Source organism: Chiloscyllium plagiosum, chromosome 4 (genome assembly GCF_004010195.1).
Source record: "Chiloscyllium plagiosum isolate BGI_BamShark_2017 chromosome 4, ASM401019v2, whole genome shotgun sequence".
NCBI classification, from domain to species: Eukaryota; Metazoa; Chordata; class Chondrichthyes; order Orectolobiformes; family Hemiscylliidae; genus Chiloscyllium; species Chiloscyllium plagiosum.
In genome coordinates this window covers 126,421,127-126,437,141 of record NC_057713.1, presented here as the reverse complement: position 1 = coordinate 126,437,141, position 16,015 = coordinate 126,421,127, and the positions used below count along the sequence as shown (strand labels likewise).

The 16,015-nt window shown below is 40.7% G+C and overlaps 1 protein-coding gene across 3 annotated transcripts in view; it reads right to left on the bottom strand.

Annotated features, from left to right (window-relative positions):
• LOC122549398 (junctophilin-1-like) overlaps positions 1-16,015 on the bottom strand; it is a 118,261-nt gene that overhangs the window by 66,199 nt on the left and 36,047 nt on the right. Inside the window, exon 3 of one of the 3 annotated variants that reach the window (XM_043689159.1) lies at positions 12,217-12,986. The exons of the other annotated variants lie outside the window; for them this stretch is intronic. Within the exon in view, the coding sequence (XP_043545094.1) occupies positions 12,983-12,986 (4 nt within the window). The 3' untranslated portion in view covers positions 12,217-12,982. Of the gene's footprint in view, positions 1-12,216; positions 12,987-16,015 lie in introns of those variants that run through there. 3 annotated transcript variants of the gene reach the window in all.

The window sequence follows — 16,015 nt, the reverse complement described above, 5'->3', positions numbered from 1 at the left end:
ATTACAACAGGATCTNNNTGAGTACAGGAGTTGGGAGGTCATGTTGCAGCTGTACAGGACATTGGTTAGGCCACTTTTGGAATATTGCATGCAGTTCTGGTCTCCTTCCTATCGGAGGGATGTTGTGAAACTTGAAAGGGTTCAGAAATGATTTACAAGGGTGTGGTCAGGGTTGGAGGATTTGAGCTATAGGGAGAGGTTCAATAGGCTAGGGTTGTTTTCCCTGGAGCATCAGAGGCCGAGAGCTGACCTTATAGAGGTTTATAAAATCATGAGGGGCATGGATAGGATAAATAGTCAAGGTCTTTTCCCGGAGATGAGGGTGTCCAGAGCGAGAGGCCAGAGGTGTAGGGTGAGCGGGGAAAGATATGAAAGAGACCTAAGGAGCAGCCTTTTCACGCAGAGGGTTCTGCATGTGTGAAATGAGCTGCCAGAGGAAGTGGTGGAGCTGGTATAATTGGAACGTTTAAAAGGCATCTGGATGGGTATATGAATAGGAAGGGTTTGGAGGGATATGAGCTGGGTGCTGGCAGCTAGGACTAGATTGTGTTGGGATAGCTGATCAGCATGGATGAGTTGGACTGTTTCCATGCTGTACATCTCTATGATTACATTAACAATCTCAATAAAACTGTCAGCACCTACACTATTGTACATTATATATGCCCAGATCTTTCAAGTATTTAGTCATTATCACTTCTGTGCTGTTGAGGATGTAATTGTTTGGAGTTTCAATATTGCTCTTCACTTGGACAGAGTAATATGATAACACATTGTGACTGTTTCATCCACCTGTTGTCTCCATAAAATGATCATACAGGCAAATAATTAGACATAAGTTGGCTTTGTAAGACAGAAAAATATCGTTAAACGTTCTGTGCATAAAAAAGAGAAAGGAAAAATAATAAACTAGTAATACAAATTTATTGCATTAAATAATTGAAATAAAAGGTTAAAATACATAATATATGCAACTACATAGCATTGACTGGTGAACTAAGTAACCTTTGCTAAGAATCCATTCATCTATGTTTAATAAAACTGATCAAAGCAATCACATGCAGTAGGCAGGCTATTATACAACTAGTGAAGAGTATTCTCATGTTGGCTGAAATGGCTATTGTTGAATCCAAAACAATAATAGAATTACTCTTTACAGGTGATAATTTCACATTGAAAACCAACCATTGTTCATAGACAATGAAATAGGAGTAATCTCTATGGCAACCATCTGCAATGCATAATACTTGAAAGTGAGTAGGCAAATCACTTCCCAGTGGAAACACTTTGTTCAGCTACCTACCTACATGCTGTGGTACAAAAATGGAATTACAAACTTTGATGTTGTGTGATTTTTAACTTTGTTTTATCAGCTTCCTTGGTGCATTTCCTGGTGTCCAGGGACTCTGACACCCCATGTAACAATTAAATTCACAATTCCACTGAATTGCAAGTATCTTAAGTGGCTGATATTAAGAGATGTGGATTTAACTCAAAGAAAAACCTTGCACAGACCTTCTGGGATAGAAACCTCCCAAAAATCTACAATAAACCTAAAAATTAGAAATACATACGTAAAAATAATTGAGCTAATTGTTGGGACAAAAAACAGGAGTTGAGTGTGTGAGGTTCTTTAGTTGGAGCAAATATCATATTGGAAAACTTGCTGCTCTTTCTGATCTTCACCTTGAACAAATAGATGACAAAATATGGAGCTCTTTAGTTATATTAAATTTAGTGAGTTTTGAGAAGATTTGTAGCTCAGGTTGAGGTTCTGGATGTAGGTTTGCTCGCTGAGCTGGAAGGTTCGTTTTCAGATGTTTCATCACCATACTAGGTAACATGTTCAGTGAGTCTCCAAATGAAAAGCACTGGTGGTGTAGCCCACTTTCTATTTATTTATTTGATTTTCCTTGGGTTTGTGATGTAATTTCCTGTGGTGATCACCATAGGAAATGATGTCACCACAGGAAATGACATCGCCAACCCTAGGAAACTCAAACATATAAATAGAAAAAGTGAGCTTCATTCGGAGACTCACTGAAGATTTTACCTAGTGGTGAAAACGAACCTTCCAGCTCAGAGAGCAAACGCACATCCATTATATTAAATTTCTTTGTATGTGTGAATAATCCTAGTTTTGTGTCTTTGTTATTAGCTCAAGACACTAACAAGAGTGCTGTGTAAAATTTTAAAGCAAGCATTTTGTGCTTTTTGGTGATGTTAATTGTAAGATCATCCTTTGTATACATTCACAATATATTGTCCAGTAACAAAATCAGCCAAAGTTGCCATGGTATAGTTGTGAAAATTAATTTGCTTTCCAATGATAGACAATGATCTTAAAGCTAATGATTTGGAAAGAAGAATTTAAATTGCTATTTTCATTACTTTTCAATCAGAGGTATTTACCAAACATAGCTAGTCATATTAAAAATATGTTGCGAATATATTTCACAATATTATATAAGACAAGCAAACAATTTAATAGGATACAAAAGGGTAAATGCATAATATAACTCAGGCATCAGTGTAAAGGTGTTTCACTTCATAACACAACACTGACTTTGTCATCAGATCAGAAACCTAGAGCGAAACATTGATATTCCTCGAGGAGGAAGCCCTAAATTAGTTTCAGAGTCAATTCAGACTAAGTATTCAATTTACAATCTACAAGTTTCCTCCCCACATCATAGAGATGTGAAGAAAACCTGAAGAAGCACATAGAAAATAAATATAGCAATGTACAAAACCCAAGAACTATGATCTATCCAGCTGATTCTGTCCAGCTATATTTTTGTCATTTTTCACTGAAAGATTGTGCTTACTCTGTATTGAAATGCTAGTATCAATGAAAGGCTTTTTAAAAATTAATTTGTGGGATATGGGTGTCACTGGCTGGGCCAGCATTTATTGCCTATACCTAGCTGCCCTTGAGAAAATGGTAGCAAACTACCTTTTGAACTGTTGCAGTCCATGTGCTGTAGGGAAGAAATGCCAAGAATATGATCCAACGAAGCTGGAAGGACAGTGATGTATCTCCAAGTCAGGGTGTTGATTGGTTTGGAGGGGAACTTGCAGATGGTGGTTTCCCCATGTACCTGCAGTCTTTGTCCTTTTAGCTGGTAGTGGTCATGGGTTTTGAAGGTGCTAAGGATCTTTGGTGAATTGATACAGTGGTATCAGTGCAGATAGTAGCAGCAGTGTGCACTGAGTCTCAGCGATGAAAGGAGTGGTTATTCATGGATGTGGTGCCAATCAAGTGGGCTGCATTGTCCTGGATGATGTCGAACTTCAAGTGTTGTTGAGGCTACATCATCCACATAAATAGGGAGTATTCCATCACACTCTTGACTGGAGCCTTGTAGATGGTGGAAAGGCTGTGGGGAGTCAGGAGAGTTACTCGCTGCAGTATTCCTTGCCTCCGACCTGCTCTTGTAGCCACAGTATTTATATGGCGAGTCCAGCCAAGTTCTGGAATAGTTACCCCTAAGAGATTAATACTGGGGGATTCAGCGATGGTAACGCCTTTGAATGCCAAGAGACGATGGTTAGATGGTTTCTAACTGGACGTGGTTATTATCTTGCATTTGTTTGCCGCAAATATTACTATTTGTTTTTCAGTGAGTGACAAGATAAAAGTTAGCATAAAAACGGAATAGATTTCAGTCACCTATATTCCTTCCCATTATCAATATTCATTTTTTGGCAATAGAAATGCAGGTATACTTTGTTTGATATCCAATGCAGCATAGAAATGACATTGCAAGTAAAGCTAGAACAAATGATTTTAAAGAATGGTGTTTGCTCTCTTAGTGAAGGGGTTAACAAGAACTATTAAACAGTTTTTTTAAAAAAATGGACATAAAGGTGAGATCTATGGGGGAGGCAGTTCCTCAAGCAGACATGGGGGTCAGATTCACCATGATAAGTAGGGGAACCATCCAGCAGCACCTGCTCTGACATCAATGTAATGCTTAGATTCATCCTTTCATCGCTGAGCCTCCGTGCACACTGCTGCTACTATCTGTAAGATTCATCAGCTCCCACCCTCAGGGAACAATTGGTGGTAGTGGGATTTTATGTAGAGACACAGTCTTATCAGCTGGTAGCAGGACACTCCTCCCCCACACCCTCTCTCTTTCACTCTCTGGCCTTTTGCACCTGTCTTGCCTGTAGGGATCAGAATACTCATGTTTAAAACCAGCCCACCAACTATGTTCTAAAGTGCTATTTGGAATGGAGCTCATTCCACAGCAATAAAGAACTCCACTTATGGAAAAATTATAGTGTCTTTAGGCAGTAGGCACACGTCTTACAACAAGAGGCACTTGAAAGTCTCAAGAATGAGTCGACTTAAAGAATGAATAGTGCTTCAATTTCAGCATGATCCATTTCCAGGCCAAGTGTCATCATGGAGAGAAATCAGATACCAGGTTATGAAATTGAAGAACAAATATTTGTGTGCAAGTACACACAACCCTTCATTTGAAGAGAATGCCATACCACCAACATCAAGATTTTGCTTAGGGTTTGTCCCAGCTGAATATTGCAATTAGCATGAGAAGGTAAACAGAACCCTATTTATGCAGTCTATCATGGGAAAGACTTACACCCAGGAGTGTTCCTAGATCTTCCTATATCATAGTTTAACCTAAGATGGCAATAACAGGACCTGCTTGTCACTTTGAACTGGTTATTGTTGCCCTGAAATTCCAAAGAGTTTACACTATTTACTACAGCAACCTGATTACAAAGATTACCGAAATGGTCTTGGTAGAACAGTTAGACCTTGGTGCCACATTGCCAGGGATTCTGCTGAAGCTTTGCCAGAGAATGTCAGTGAACTTTCTGGGCACACTGCTTTGCACATGCCCTCCTGCACATTTCTCCAACCTATTCCCACGGTAAGCAGGGAACCTGATGGTGAGATCAACCCAGATGTGAATTGAAAACTCACTTTATGAAAAAAACAGCGTGTGAGAGTATAAAGTAATAGATGGTCTGGCATCTTGCTTTGATTTAATAAACCACAATAACGCAGGGAAAAATAATAAAAACACTGAATCATTCTTTGTAGTGGATTTGCAAAAGCTTTGTCAGCCTTCTGTTCCTTAATAGCTCAATACTATAGATGGGAGCGATCTCTGGCTTGGACAGACACTTCCTGCATCATGGTCAGGCAGCATTGGAGGGGCAGGAGAATCAATGTTTTGGCATAAGCCCTTCCTCATGAAGGGCTTATGCCTGAAAAGTCGATTCTCCTGCTCCTCGAATGCTGCCTGACCAGTTGTCCAGCACCACACTCTTTGACTCAGTCTGCAGTCCTCACTTTCTCCCACTTCCTGTATCATAAATAAAGCAATGAATTGTGGATGCTGGAAATCAGAAATTGCTGACAAAACTCAGCAGCTCTGGTAGCATCTGTGAAGAGAAATCAGACTTGGGGTCCAGCTCTGCAGAAGGGTCACTGGACCCAAAATGTTAACTCTGCTTTCTCTTTACAGATGCTGCCAAACCTCCTGAGTTTTTCCAGCAATTTCATTGCCTCCTGTATCATTCCCATTTGGTCATTTGTCTACACAGGCATTTGTCCTTTTTCTGTGTATGTTGACAATGGGAGGGATATCCCATTGACAGTTCCCTGAATTAGAATTGAGCAGGAGATTGATAAAATTGTGAGGGGCATGGATAAGGTGAATAAGTCAAAGTCTTTTTCCTAGGGTGGGGGGGGAAATGTCCGAAACTAGAGGACATTGGTTTAAAGTGAGAGGGGAAAGATTTAAGAAGGACCTGAGGGTAACTTTTTTACACAGAGGGTGGCGCACGTATAGAATGAGCTGCCAGAGGAAGTGGTGGAGGCAGATACAATAACAACATTTAAAAGGCAGCTGGTTGGGTATATGAATAAGAAGAGTTTAGAGGAATATAGGCCAAATGCTGGCACGTGGGACTAGGCCAGATTGGGACAGCTGGTTGGCACAGACAAGTTGGAGTGCAGGGTGTGTTTCCATGCTGTACAACTCAATGACTCTATTTACCAATAAAACTGGCTATCTCCCTTTATCGAGTTTAAACAAAAATATCTGCTATTCTCCACATGAGTAAGGCACATCTGGCTGATTGGACTTGGGATGAAACGAGTACCTTCATTGCATTATTCTGAAATGGACGGTGAACTGTAACATTCCACAAATCAATGAGTTGGGTTTTATTACACAGCAGCATCTGCAGCTTGAAACTTCCATAAAAGTCAGCGTGATTAATTAGGTTTGACACACGTGTAAACATAACTCATTTCTTAAATCTTCATCATGACACAGAAATGTAATGGTAAATTCCCTTAATTATGAGTGAAGCTTCAAGTTTTCTGTTTCAGTCATGGTGAATGCTTGCATGGTATAAATGTTCCACACAAATAAAAATGCATAGTTTAAAAAAAAAGGAACTGAAACATTAATAAGATTGAAAATGGAACAAATCCAGCATCTTGAGAATTAGAGCATGCAAAAAATCCCAGGGAGTGTCGAGAAGGATTAGTTATTAAAGCAGAAGTCACATGAATTCTGAGCCAATAATGTGCTTGAGCATGCCCCTCTGACAGAAAATGTCATCACTTCCTTATCTTAATCTTGCTATGATTAGGGGGAAAAAATAAACGAATGCATTCATCCCAAGTTAAGATTATAGAATGGTCATCACAGAGGCGGCCATTTGGTCTGTTAACTTCATGCTAGCTCTCTGCTGGAGCAATACCGTGAGCGCCAGTGCCTTACCCTTCCCGTATAGCCTTGTAACCTACTTTCCTTCAGGTTCTTACCCAATGCCCTTACTGAATCTGCTGTCACCACCCTTTCATACAGTGCATTCCACATCACGTCAGAAAAGGGTTTTTTTTGTACAGAGTGGTTATGCTACTTTTGATTCTTTTGACAATGGATTTAAATATGGGTCATCAGGTTTTTGATCTTTCTGTCAAAAGGAACAGGTTCTGTCTATCCTTCAAAACATCGCAATGTTAAACACTTCTTATCAAATCTCCTAACTTGCTCTTCTTGAAGATGAACAACCCTGGCTTCGTCAATGGATTCACAAAGAGTGTGTGTGTGTGCGCATGTGCGTGTGCGAGATGCTGGTCAGTACCCATCTGCAAGGATCTCAGTCATTGTGATAGTCTTCCCCACCCACCATGACATGGCCTTCTGAAAAGGAGGATAATAAGGGCCTGGAAGGAGACAGCTCATCTAGGGAAGAATAGAAGGTGAGAGAGACAAGAGGAGGCGGCAGAAGGAGATGGCACTGAATAGAGGACTGCACTGACCGCACAATGAGGTGGCCTCCAACTTTTACTCACACTTTTAGGTAAAACAAAATGCTCTAAATTGGGAAATGGTGCAATGATTTTGAATTCTATCTGTGGATAGGCCCAGTGAAAAAACACAGAGACACAAAAGGTCAGTTTCACACTTCAGCATAAAAAATCAAGTGAATTTGGTCTGGGCTAATCACAATCTCAGACTCAGACAGAAAGACTGAGAGGGAAATGCTGTTTTATAGCGTTAGACACCAAATAGAATCTTGCTGAGAATAGACTTCCTTAAAGAGGCAGGATTTGTAGACATTAAGGGCCATTAAATTGTCAAAGGGTACCTAGCTTTTCAAAGTCATTGGGATAATGCTAAAAATGATTGAAGGAAGGGACTTTCAAAGGATATTGGAAAACTTACCCTAAGGTGACAGAGAGAAGGAATCTGTTGAAAGTCGAGAGGAGTTTGTGGCTTAATCTAAAAGGTTACTTATCTGTGAAAGAGTGGAATAGCACAGAAACAAAGTAGTTGGGTTATGTTAATTAGCTGATGGGGAAGCACCTCTTCTGTAGTTTGATACAGTAGTTGCCTATGAAGTAATATTTCTTCCAAGTTGATTTTAATTGGTTACTAGAGTGTCTTAAAACAGGAAATGTCTTTCCAGTGGTGGCTGGGAAATTCATTTTCCTTTTAAAAAGTTATTGGTTTTGGTTTGATCTTGAGGGAGACTATCAATTTGTAAAACAAATTCAATCTCCCAGCTCTTAAAGAATTACAACACAAGATTTCATGTGTTCTTGAGCCAAACAAAGCATGTACCAACTTCAAGCTCTATTTTACAAACACTTATTTCTCTTTTTCCTTAAAGCCTGAAAATCTCCACAGGAAGCTCCCTATTCTATTGCTATTCCGCCAAAGGGTTCTCTTTAATATTACAGGATCTTGAAAGTTCCTTCACTGCACCCATCATTAAACCAAAGGGTATCACAATCCTCAGGAATTCACTTTATGTTACCTCAGTTACCTACTATTTTCAGAGGTGACATTTCTTAGGGTCTTTCCAGTAGTATGCTACTAAACAATCCTCTTAATCAATCCTACTATAGTGGCCACACATGCTCAAACATGGGTCTCATTAACTTCTGATTCAGAAATACACCCGACTTCCCATTGCCCTTTGACTTTGCTCCATTTTTCAATGGAGTTCCCAGAGTGCAGGGTGACAGAGAATGGAAACTTTGAGTTGTAAGGAGTGGGAACTTTTCCCCTGGGGCAAAGGAGGCTGAAGGCTGACCCTATAGAAGTCTATAAAGGTCATGATGAGCAAAGGTAAGGTAAATAGCAAAAGTCTTTTCCCCAGGGTAGAAACGTCCTAGAGGCATAGGTTTAAGGTGAGAAGGGAAAGATATAAAAGGGACCTGAGGTGCAGACAGAGGGTGGTGCATGTGAACAAGCTGCCAGAGGAGGTGGTGGAGGCAAATACAATTACAACATTTAAAAGACATTTGGACAAGTACATACACTGGAAAAGGTATAGGAGGATGTGGGCTAAATACACACAAATGGGCATAGTTCAGTTTAGGATGGACAAGCATGGTTAGCATGAACAAGTCGAGCTGAAGGATCGGTTTCCATGCTGCATGACTATGACCCCTTAGTCTGGCCAGCCCCCCACACATTACCGAGTATTGAAGAGACATTCCTCACTTGTTCCTGTAAGATCTTATTGAGCTGAAAATGTGTTGCTGGAAAAGCGCAGCAGGTCAGGCAGCATCCAGGGAACAGGAGAATCGACGTTTCGGGCATAAGCCCTTTTCCTGAAGAAGGGCTTATGCCCGAAACGTCGATTCTCCTGTTCCCTGGATGCTGCCTGACCTGCTGCGCTTTTCCAGCAACACATTTTCAGCTCTGATCTCCAGCATCTGCAGATCTCACTTTCTCCTCTCAGATCTTATTGAGCCAATTGTAGCTCTCCAGCCACTGTCTGTGCCTGTGTGGCTTCTCTGCTTAGTGTCGGGTGTTTGTGCTACTCACTTTATTGGGTTCTCACCTGTATCTTTTTGTACTTTAAGAACTGAATGTAACCTGCTAATCTCTCATGTCAAGCTTGATGTTTCTCAAATTAGGAGTGATCGGTGTTGCTTCCAGACTCCTACTTCATTCACCGTTGCAGTGGACCTCTCGAGAGTCCAATCTTCTTTAAACTGTAACAAATCTGAGAAAAATTCTGACAATTGTACAGAATGAATTATGACTTCAGGATCAGTGTGGTCACATTTCCCAACTACGCTGTGGAGATTGTGCATGAAAGCATCTCTCAATTCCCTGGATGCCGAACTCTTCCAGTAAATCTTGCTCTTTCAAGAATTTAATTCATCCTGAGATTGAAGTACTTGTCAAAGGCTTTCTGTACTTCTTGTGCATCTTGGTGAGCTATAACAATCAACAGATATATTCTTATTTGCATTTAGATGTGTACTTGCTCAGCTTCAGACTTAGTATCTGTTATGAAAGTTATTCTGTATCTTAAAATTGGGACATCTTGGGGAAAATAAATCTTGTGTTCTCTGTGGCAGCCTATCAATGAATTTAAATCTTTCTGCCAACATTATTTCTGATGCCATGTCTTCCTAATATACTTTGCTTAAAAAAGGTTTTTACTTTGCAGTAATCATTACACGTACAAGATGAATTCCACATTTAGCAGCTCTAACAATGATCCTTCTTTCTTTGTCAGATTATTCCTAGATTGTTTCTGTCCTCTGCAGTTTAAAGAAAGGTGTCCTTAAAACACAGTTTTAATGAAGGCTTTCCTGTTGTTCCTACAGCCTTGATAAAGTCGCCTCACATCCTTCTATTTTTAGAGTTCTAATTTGTCCCTTTAATTCTGGCTTTGCAATGTCAGTCGGTCTGCAATCTGTTTAAATCACTTTTGCAGCCCTTGATGTTTCCTGGCTGCAGGTCTACCTTATGATGCCCACCTGCCCTAGCAACACAGTTCAGTTGAGCTGCAACTACTGAACGTTTTGCTTTCACAGTCTGAAGTACTGCACTGTTTTTAAAAAGGTTTTCCTTACTCCAATATGTGTTTTTTTATAAAACTTTATTCACAAAATCTCTGCTCTCTGTCACTCTCTGGATTTGTAAGACAGATCACCTCCAGCCTATATCTGCTTCAGAGACATTCTAACTCTCCTGTTGCAGTGTCTCCTGCAATAGATTTGTTTTGTGTTGAATCTCTCCAAGGCTGGGAGTTGTTCTGCATTCAGGTTTTTAAATGCTCTGTATTCCCCTGTTGCTTGCTGCAGGAACAGGTAAGTTAAAGCTATGTTTGAAAATACTAAAAAATCTCCAGGCTTCCACTCGTGCCAGCACAGCGGACATGTGGGTAGGCCAAGTCTGCGATTCACCCAGAGGCAAGTTTGCTGCCACTATCCTCCATACGTACAGACCTAGAGTTCTGAGGAAGGGTCACCAGACTTGGAATGTTAACTCAGATTCATCTTCACAGATGCTGCCAGACCTGATGAGCTTTTTCAGCAATTCCTGTTTTTGTTTCTGACCTACAGGGCACAACTGGGCTAGTGTGGAAAATGAAAACCACACACTGGTCTAACTTGATGGGATTCTTGGTCTAGAAGCAGCTTATTACACTTTAGCAATGAGTTCAAGTTACTTTGATATATCAGACATGTTTACAGAAACAAATATTAGGTCTTACTCCTGAAATCTTACGCTGTTCTATCCAGAAGACTATTTGACATTATCACACAGTCATTGGTGCCTATCACAGTCCTCAGCATTGACTATATTTGATCTACATACAAGACCGTTCAAATCCAATACATATGGTTGATAAATGTTATCATTTAAAGGTGTACACTAACTTGCAAAATAAATCCAAATGCTAAGATAGCAAGTTTTGAAGCTTTCAAATGCTTAAATTCTTCATCCCATTAAAGTTTAACTTTAACTTCAGATGTTTACAAAATATAATTTCAAGGGAAGATGATTTTAAAAGCTGATCAAATTCATACAATTCTATCATTTGTGTACAAAACACATATGAATAACTTTGATTCATTTGTGTCATATAGGAATGAATTATGCCACTGAATTTACTGGTGACATTTATTATTGCTTATTCTTGCAAACACAAAATATACAGAAGTTCAGCTTTGAATTCTGACAGAACACCCACTGATCAATGAACCTGACAGGTGTTTGCAAAGGAATTTAAGATCATAGTATCTATTTCACCCAATAGACAGTGAGAAAATGAGCGAGTTTTTATACTGAACCTAATCACTAACATTACTCATCTATGTATGAACAGAATGTCAAAATAAAATTTGAGTATTTAATAATGAAATACGTGCTGTACTCCAACAGTCGTGCATCGAGTTTGAGAGTGGCACCAATTGAAACAAATAAATTCAAAACACTATTCTTTCAATTGCAGATTTGAACTTTCACCAACTAAGGAGTGACCCCAAAAATGAGATCTGCAGAATGCATTATACAATAAAGCAAGTCAAAACAGACAGTGCCTTTTAAGAGCAACGGGGAACTATACATCTTCACCATTTTGGACACTAGACATGAAAAACTAAGCTAGTGTACAGTAAAGTTGACGCACATGTTATGGAGAATGTGCACTCGAGATGGATTTGGCTTGAACAGTCAAATGTAAAATGCACTGTAGCAGTTGAATTTTCATTGAATCAGCAGTCTAGTTGGTGATAAACATAATCTGTATAAAACTCCAGCAGTTGACAGTGCAGTAGTGATGGGCTTCTATATCAGCTGTTAGTAGACTATATTCCTGTCAACTGCTGATAAGCCAACTCGTGCATTGCCTTATTTAGTAAGAGCTGTTTGCTGACACACCAGCGCAACATGTGTATTCTGTTCATCTAGGAGTTTTTATTCTTGCTAAGCCAACTATTTTTATGAAATGCTACAAATAATCTAGATTTTACGGCACTGAAGACCTGGCTCTTAGTCATATTTAAACACGTGAATGTTAAACTCATTCACTGCAAATTAAACATTCCCTTCCGTTGTGTGTGTGTGTGTACACTCTGTGTAATACTTTACATGGGAAAGCTATTTCTTTATGAACTAGACAGACCACTTGGATCTTCTAATAAGAACCAGGCTAAAGAAAGCACATTTGCCTTAGCCCGATGGATACACCCACTGAATATTAATCCTTTAGCACTGAATGCCATTTGCCACTTTGAAAGCATGTGTGCAGTGTCTGGCAGAAGATCTGTGATATCTCTTTTTAACATTACATATTTCAGCTGTCATGTGCTCACCAAGGCAAGAGATTACAATGCTGAAGAATGGAGTAATTTTTTCTTTCTATCCTCATCCTGCCAACTGCATTTGCAAAAATAAAGCTTTTGTTGTCTCCAATTTTTAGAGAAAAAAAATTAGGCAGTTACAGGGCCAGATTTTTCTCAGTGTTCAGAGGCACATGTCAGTGAGTGAACAGTCACATTTAGTTTCCTTTTGAAGGGAATCGGATTTTCCCCCATGCTCCCGACTTTGTGCCATTCTCCTCTGGCTGTTCTGTCCATCTTTAGCGTGCAAAGCGACACTGTCCCTTCTGATGACAGCTCCCCATTTCCAACAGGGACAAATAGACCTCCTGCAGCAAACCATTTTTATCTGGTGGAGCAAAACGTTTTGTAAGCACATTTTAAAAAGAAATTACAGTTTTCAGAGATTGTCATGACAATGGCAAACTGGCTGAGGAGTTTGGAACATTCTGAAACTTAACCACAAAACATTTTCATACCTGCAAATGGCACTATTAGGTTCTGTACTGGAGTCAGTGTGTTTTAATGCAATGGTTCATTCTAGTGATCTGTCATTTCAAAGACAGGTTTACTCTTACACTGACCAGACTTAAAGTCATACAGTCATAGAGATGTACAGCACGGAAACAGACCCTTCAGTCCAACTCGTCCGTGTCGACCTGATATCCCAACCCAATCTAGTCCCACCTGCCAGCATGCGGCCCATATCCCTCCAAACCCTTCCTATTCATATACCCATCCAAATGCCTTTTAAATGTTGCAATTGTACTAACCTCCCACCACTTCCTCTGGCAGCTCATTCCATACATGTACCACCCTCTGTGTCTCTTTTATGTCTTTCCCCTCTCACGCCAAACGAATACCCTCGAGTTCTGGACTCCCTCAGTCCAGGGAAAAAAACCTTGTCTATTTATCCTATCCGTGCCCCTCCTGATTTTATAAACTTTTACAAGGTCACCCCTCAGCCTCTGACGCTCCAACTTGTGCATTTGTTCGTGCCTTACTGCTACTTTCCAATGAAAGCAGGACCATAATGCAGTGAAAAATGTAACAAAGCCCTGCCAGTGCCTGTTGTCAGATTTACACGTGGTTTTTAAAGGGCTCTTAAAAAGATTGGATTTGACATGTGGGGGGGGCAAACTAAAACGTCTAACCCTCCACTTCCCACACTGAGCGAAAAGCACTCTGCTTTGAAATTGAAATCAGCATCTGCTCTTTCCTTCCCAGAGAGCCCTGTAGTAACAATTTCAAAGAATTACTTTTATGCTTGTACTTTCCATCATGGCAGCTTTATGTCGGACCTAGAAGCTGCATTGTACTTGAATCAGATCACTGGCTAACAGTGGTCCACGGGTTTAATTTGCAACTAGGCAAGATGTGTTGGTTCCACAAAATATGTAGAAGGAGTAAGACTTACCTGTTTATTGAAATCTCCAGTGGGCCCTTTGGAATTGTCACCCAGTTTTGCTTGGAGTAGCAGCACAAGCATGGTCGCAGTCATTTGCAGATTGAAAGACCTAATGTATATTTCAGAGATGCTGCTGATGGAGAAACATGATCAACATGGCAGGTGGAGCATTTCCACAACAGAAAGACGGCACAAATACCGCCAATAAGATTCAACTCTTAGATGCCATTTCATGAAAGGAAAATGAGTGCAGCATGATCTAATTTCCTGACCTTGAGGTTTTATGGGGTGATAATACCTTGATACTTTCAGCTGTTTCAAACCAACTCCTGATTAGTTTAGAGATGGGGGAACGTTCAGCAGATCAACAGTTATGGTGTATCCATTTGAATATGCAGAAGGTGGCAATCTGGCAAGGACAGAGGCAGAAATATCCCAGATGACTGAAGTCAAAAGTGCAAAGATCAAAAACGACTTATTCAATATTGAATTGAAAATGTGCACAATACATACAAATTCACAGCAAAAAATCCTTGAAAACTTCTGTTTGCATTACAGGTGCCAGTGGCAAACCTCACATTATTGCTGAACCCCAATCTCCCATCAGAAGGTGAAAGAGCAAAGAAGGTTACCTCAGAGTACAACAGGATCTTGATCACATGGGGGTCAGTGGGCTGAGGAGTGGTAGATGGAGATTAATTTAGATAAATGGGACGTGCTGCATTTTGGAAAGGCAAATCAGAGCAGGATTTATACACTTAACGGCAAAGTCCTGGGGAGTATTGCTGAACAAAGAGACCTTGGAGTGCAGGTTCATAGCTCCTTGCAATTAGAGTCAGAGGTAGATAGGATAGTGAAGGCAGCATTTGGTATGCTTTCCTTTATTGGTCACAGCATTGAGTATAGGATATAGGAGGTCATGTTGTGGCTGCACAGGACATTGGTTAGACCATTTTTGGAATATGGCATGCAATTCTGGCTTCCTTCCTATTGGAGGGATGTTGTGAAACTTGAAAGGGTTCAGAAAAGAGTTACACGGATGTTGCTAGGGTTAAGCTACAGGAAGAGACTGAATAGGCTGGGGCTGTTTTTCCTGGAGCGTTGGAGGCCGAGGGGTGACTTTAAAGAGGTTTATAAAATCATGAGGGATATGGATAGGGTAAACTGAAAGGTCTTTACCCTGGGGTGGAGGAGTCCAGAACTAGAGGGCATAGGTTAGGATGAGAAGGGAAAAGATTTTAAAAGGGATCTACGGGACAACTTATTCATGCACAAGGTGGTGTGCGTGTGGAATGGGTTGCCAGAGGAAGTGATGGAGGCTGGTACAATTACATCATTTAAAAGGCATCAGATGGGTATATGAATAGGATGAGGACATGGGCACAGACTGAGGTCCCAGGGCACCAGTGGTACTGGTGACTGGAATGTCAAGAAGCTTGCTGTGGCTTGGACAATGCTGAGCTTCTGCAACAGTGTTAGAGTTACTCTTAATTGCCTAGGGAGCATATTACATCACACACCTAACTCGTGCCTTGCAGATTGGAATTAGAATCAGAATTCCTACAGCGTGGAAACAGGCCCTTAGGCCCAACAAGTCCACACCGACCCTCCGAACAGGAACCCACCGAGACCCATTCCCCTATCCTATTATAGACACCCCTGACTAATGCTGGATCAATGGTGCTGGAAGAGCACAGCAATTCAGGCAGCATCGAGGAGCTTCAGCAAAATCGACGTTTCGGGCAAAAGCCCTTCATCAGGAATAAAGGCAGAGAGCCTGAAGCGTGGAGAGATAAGCTAGGGGAGGGTGGGGCTGGGGAGAGAGTAGCATAGAGTACAATGGGTGAGTGGGGGAGGAGATGAAGGTGATAGGTCAGGGAGGGGAGGGTGGAGTGGATAGGTGGAAAAGGAGCTAGGCAGGTCGGACAAGTCCGGACAAGTCATGGGGACAGTGCTGAGCTGGAAGTTTG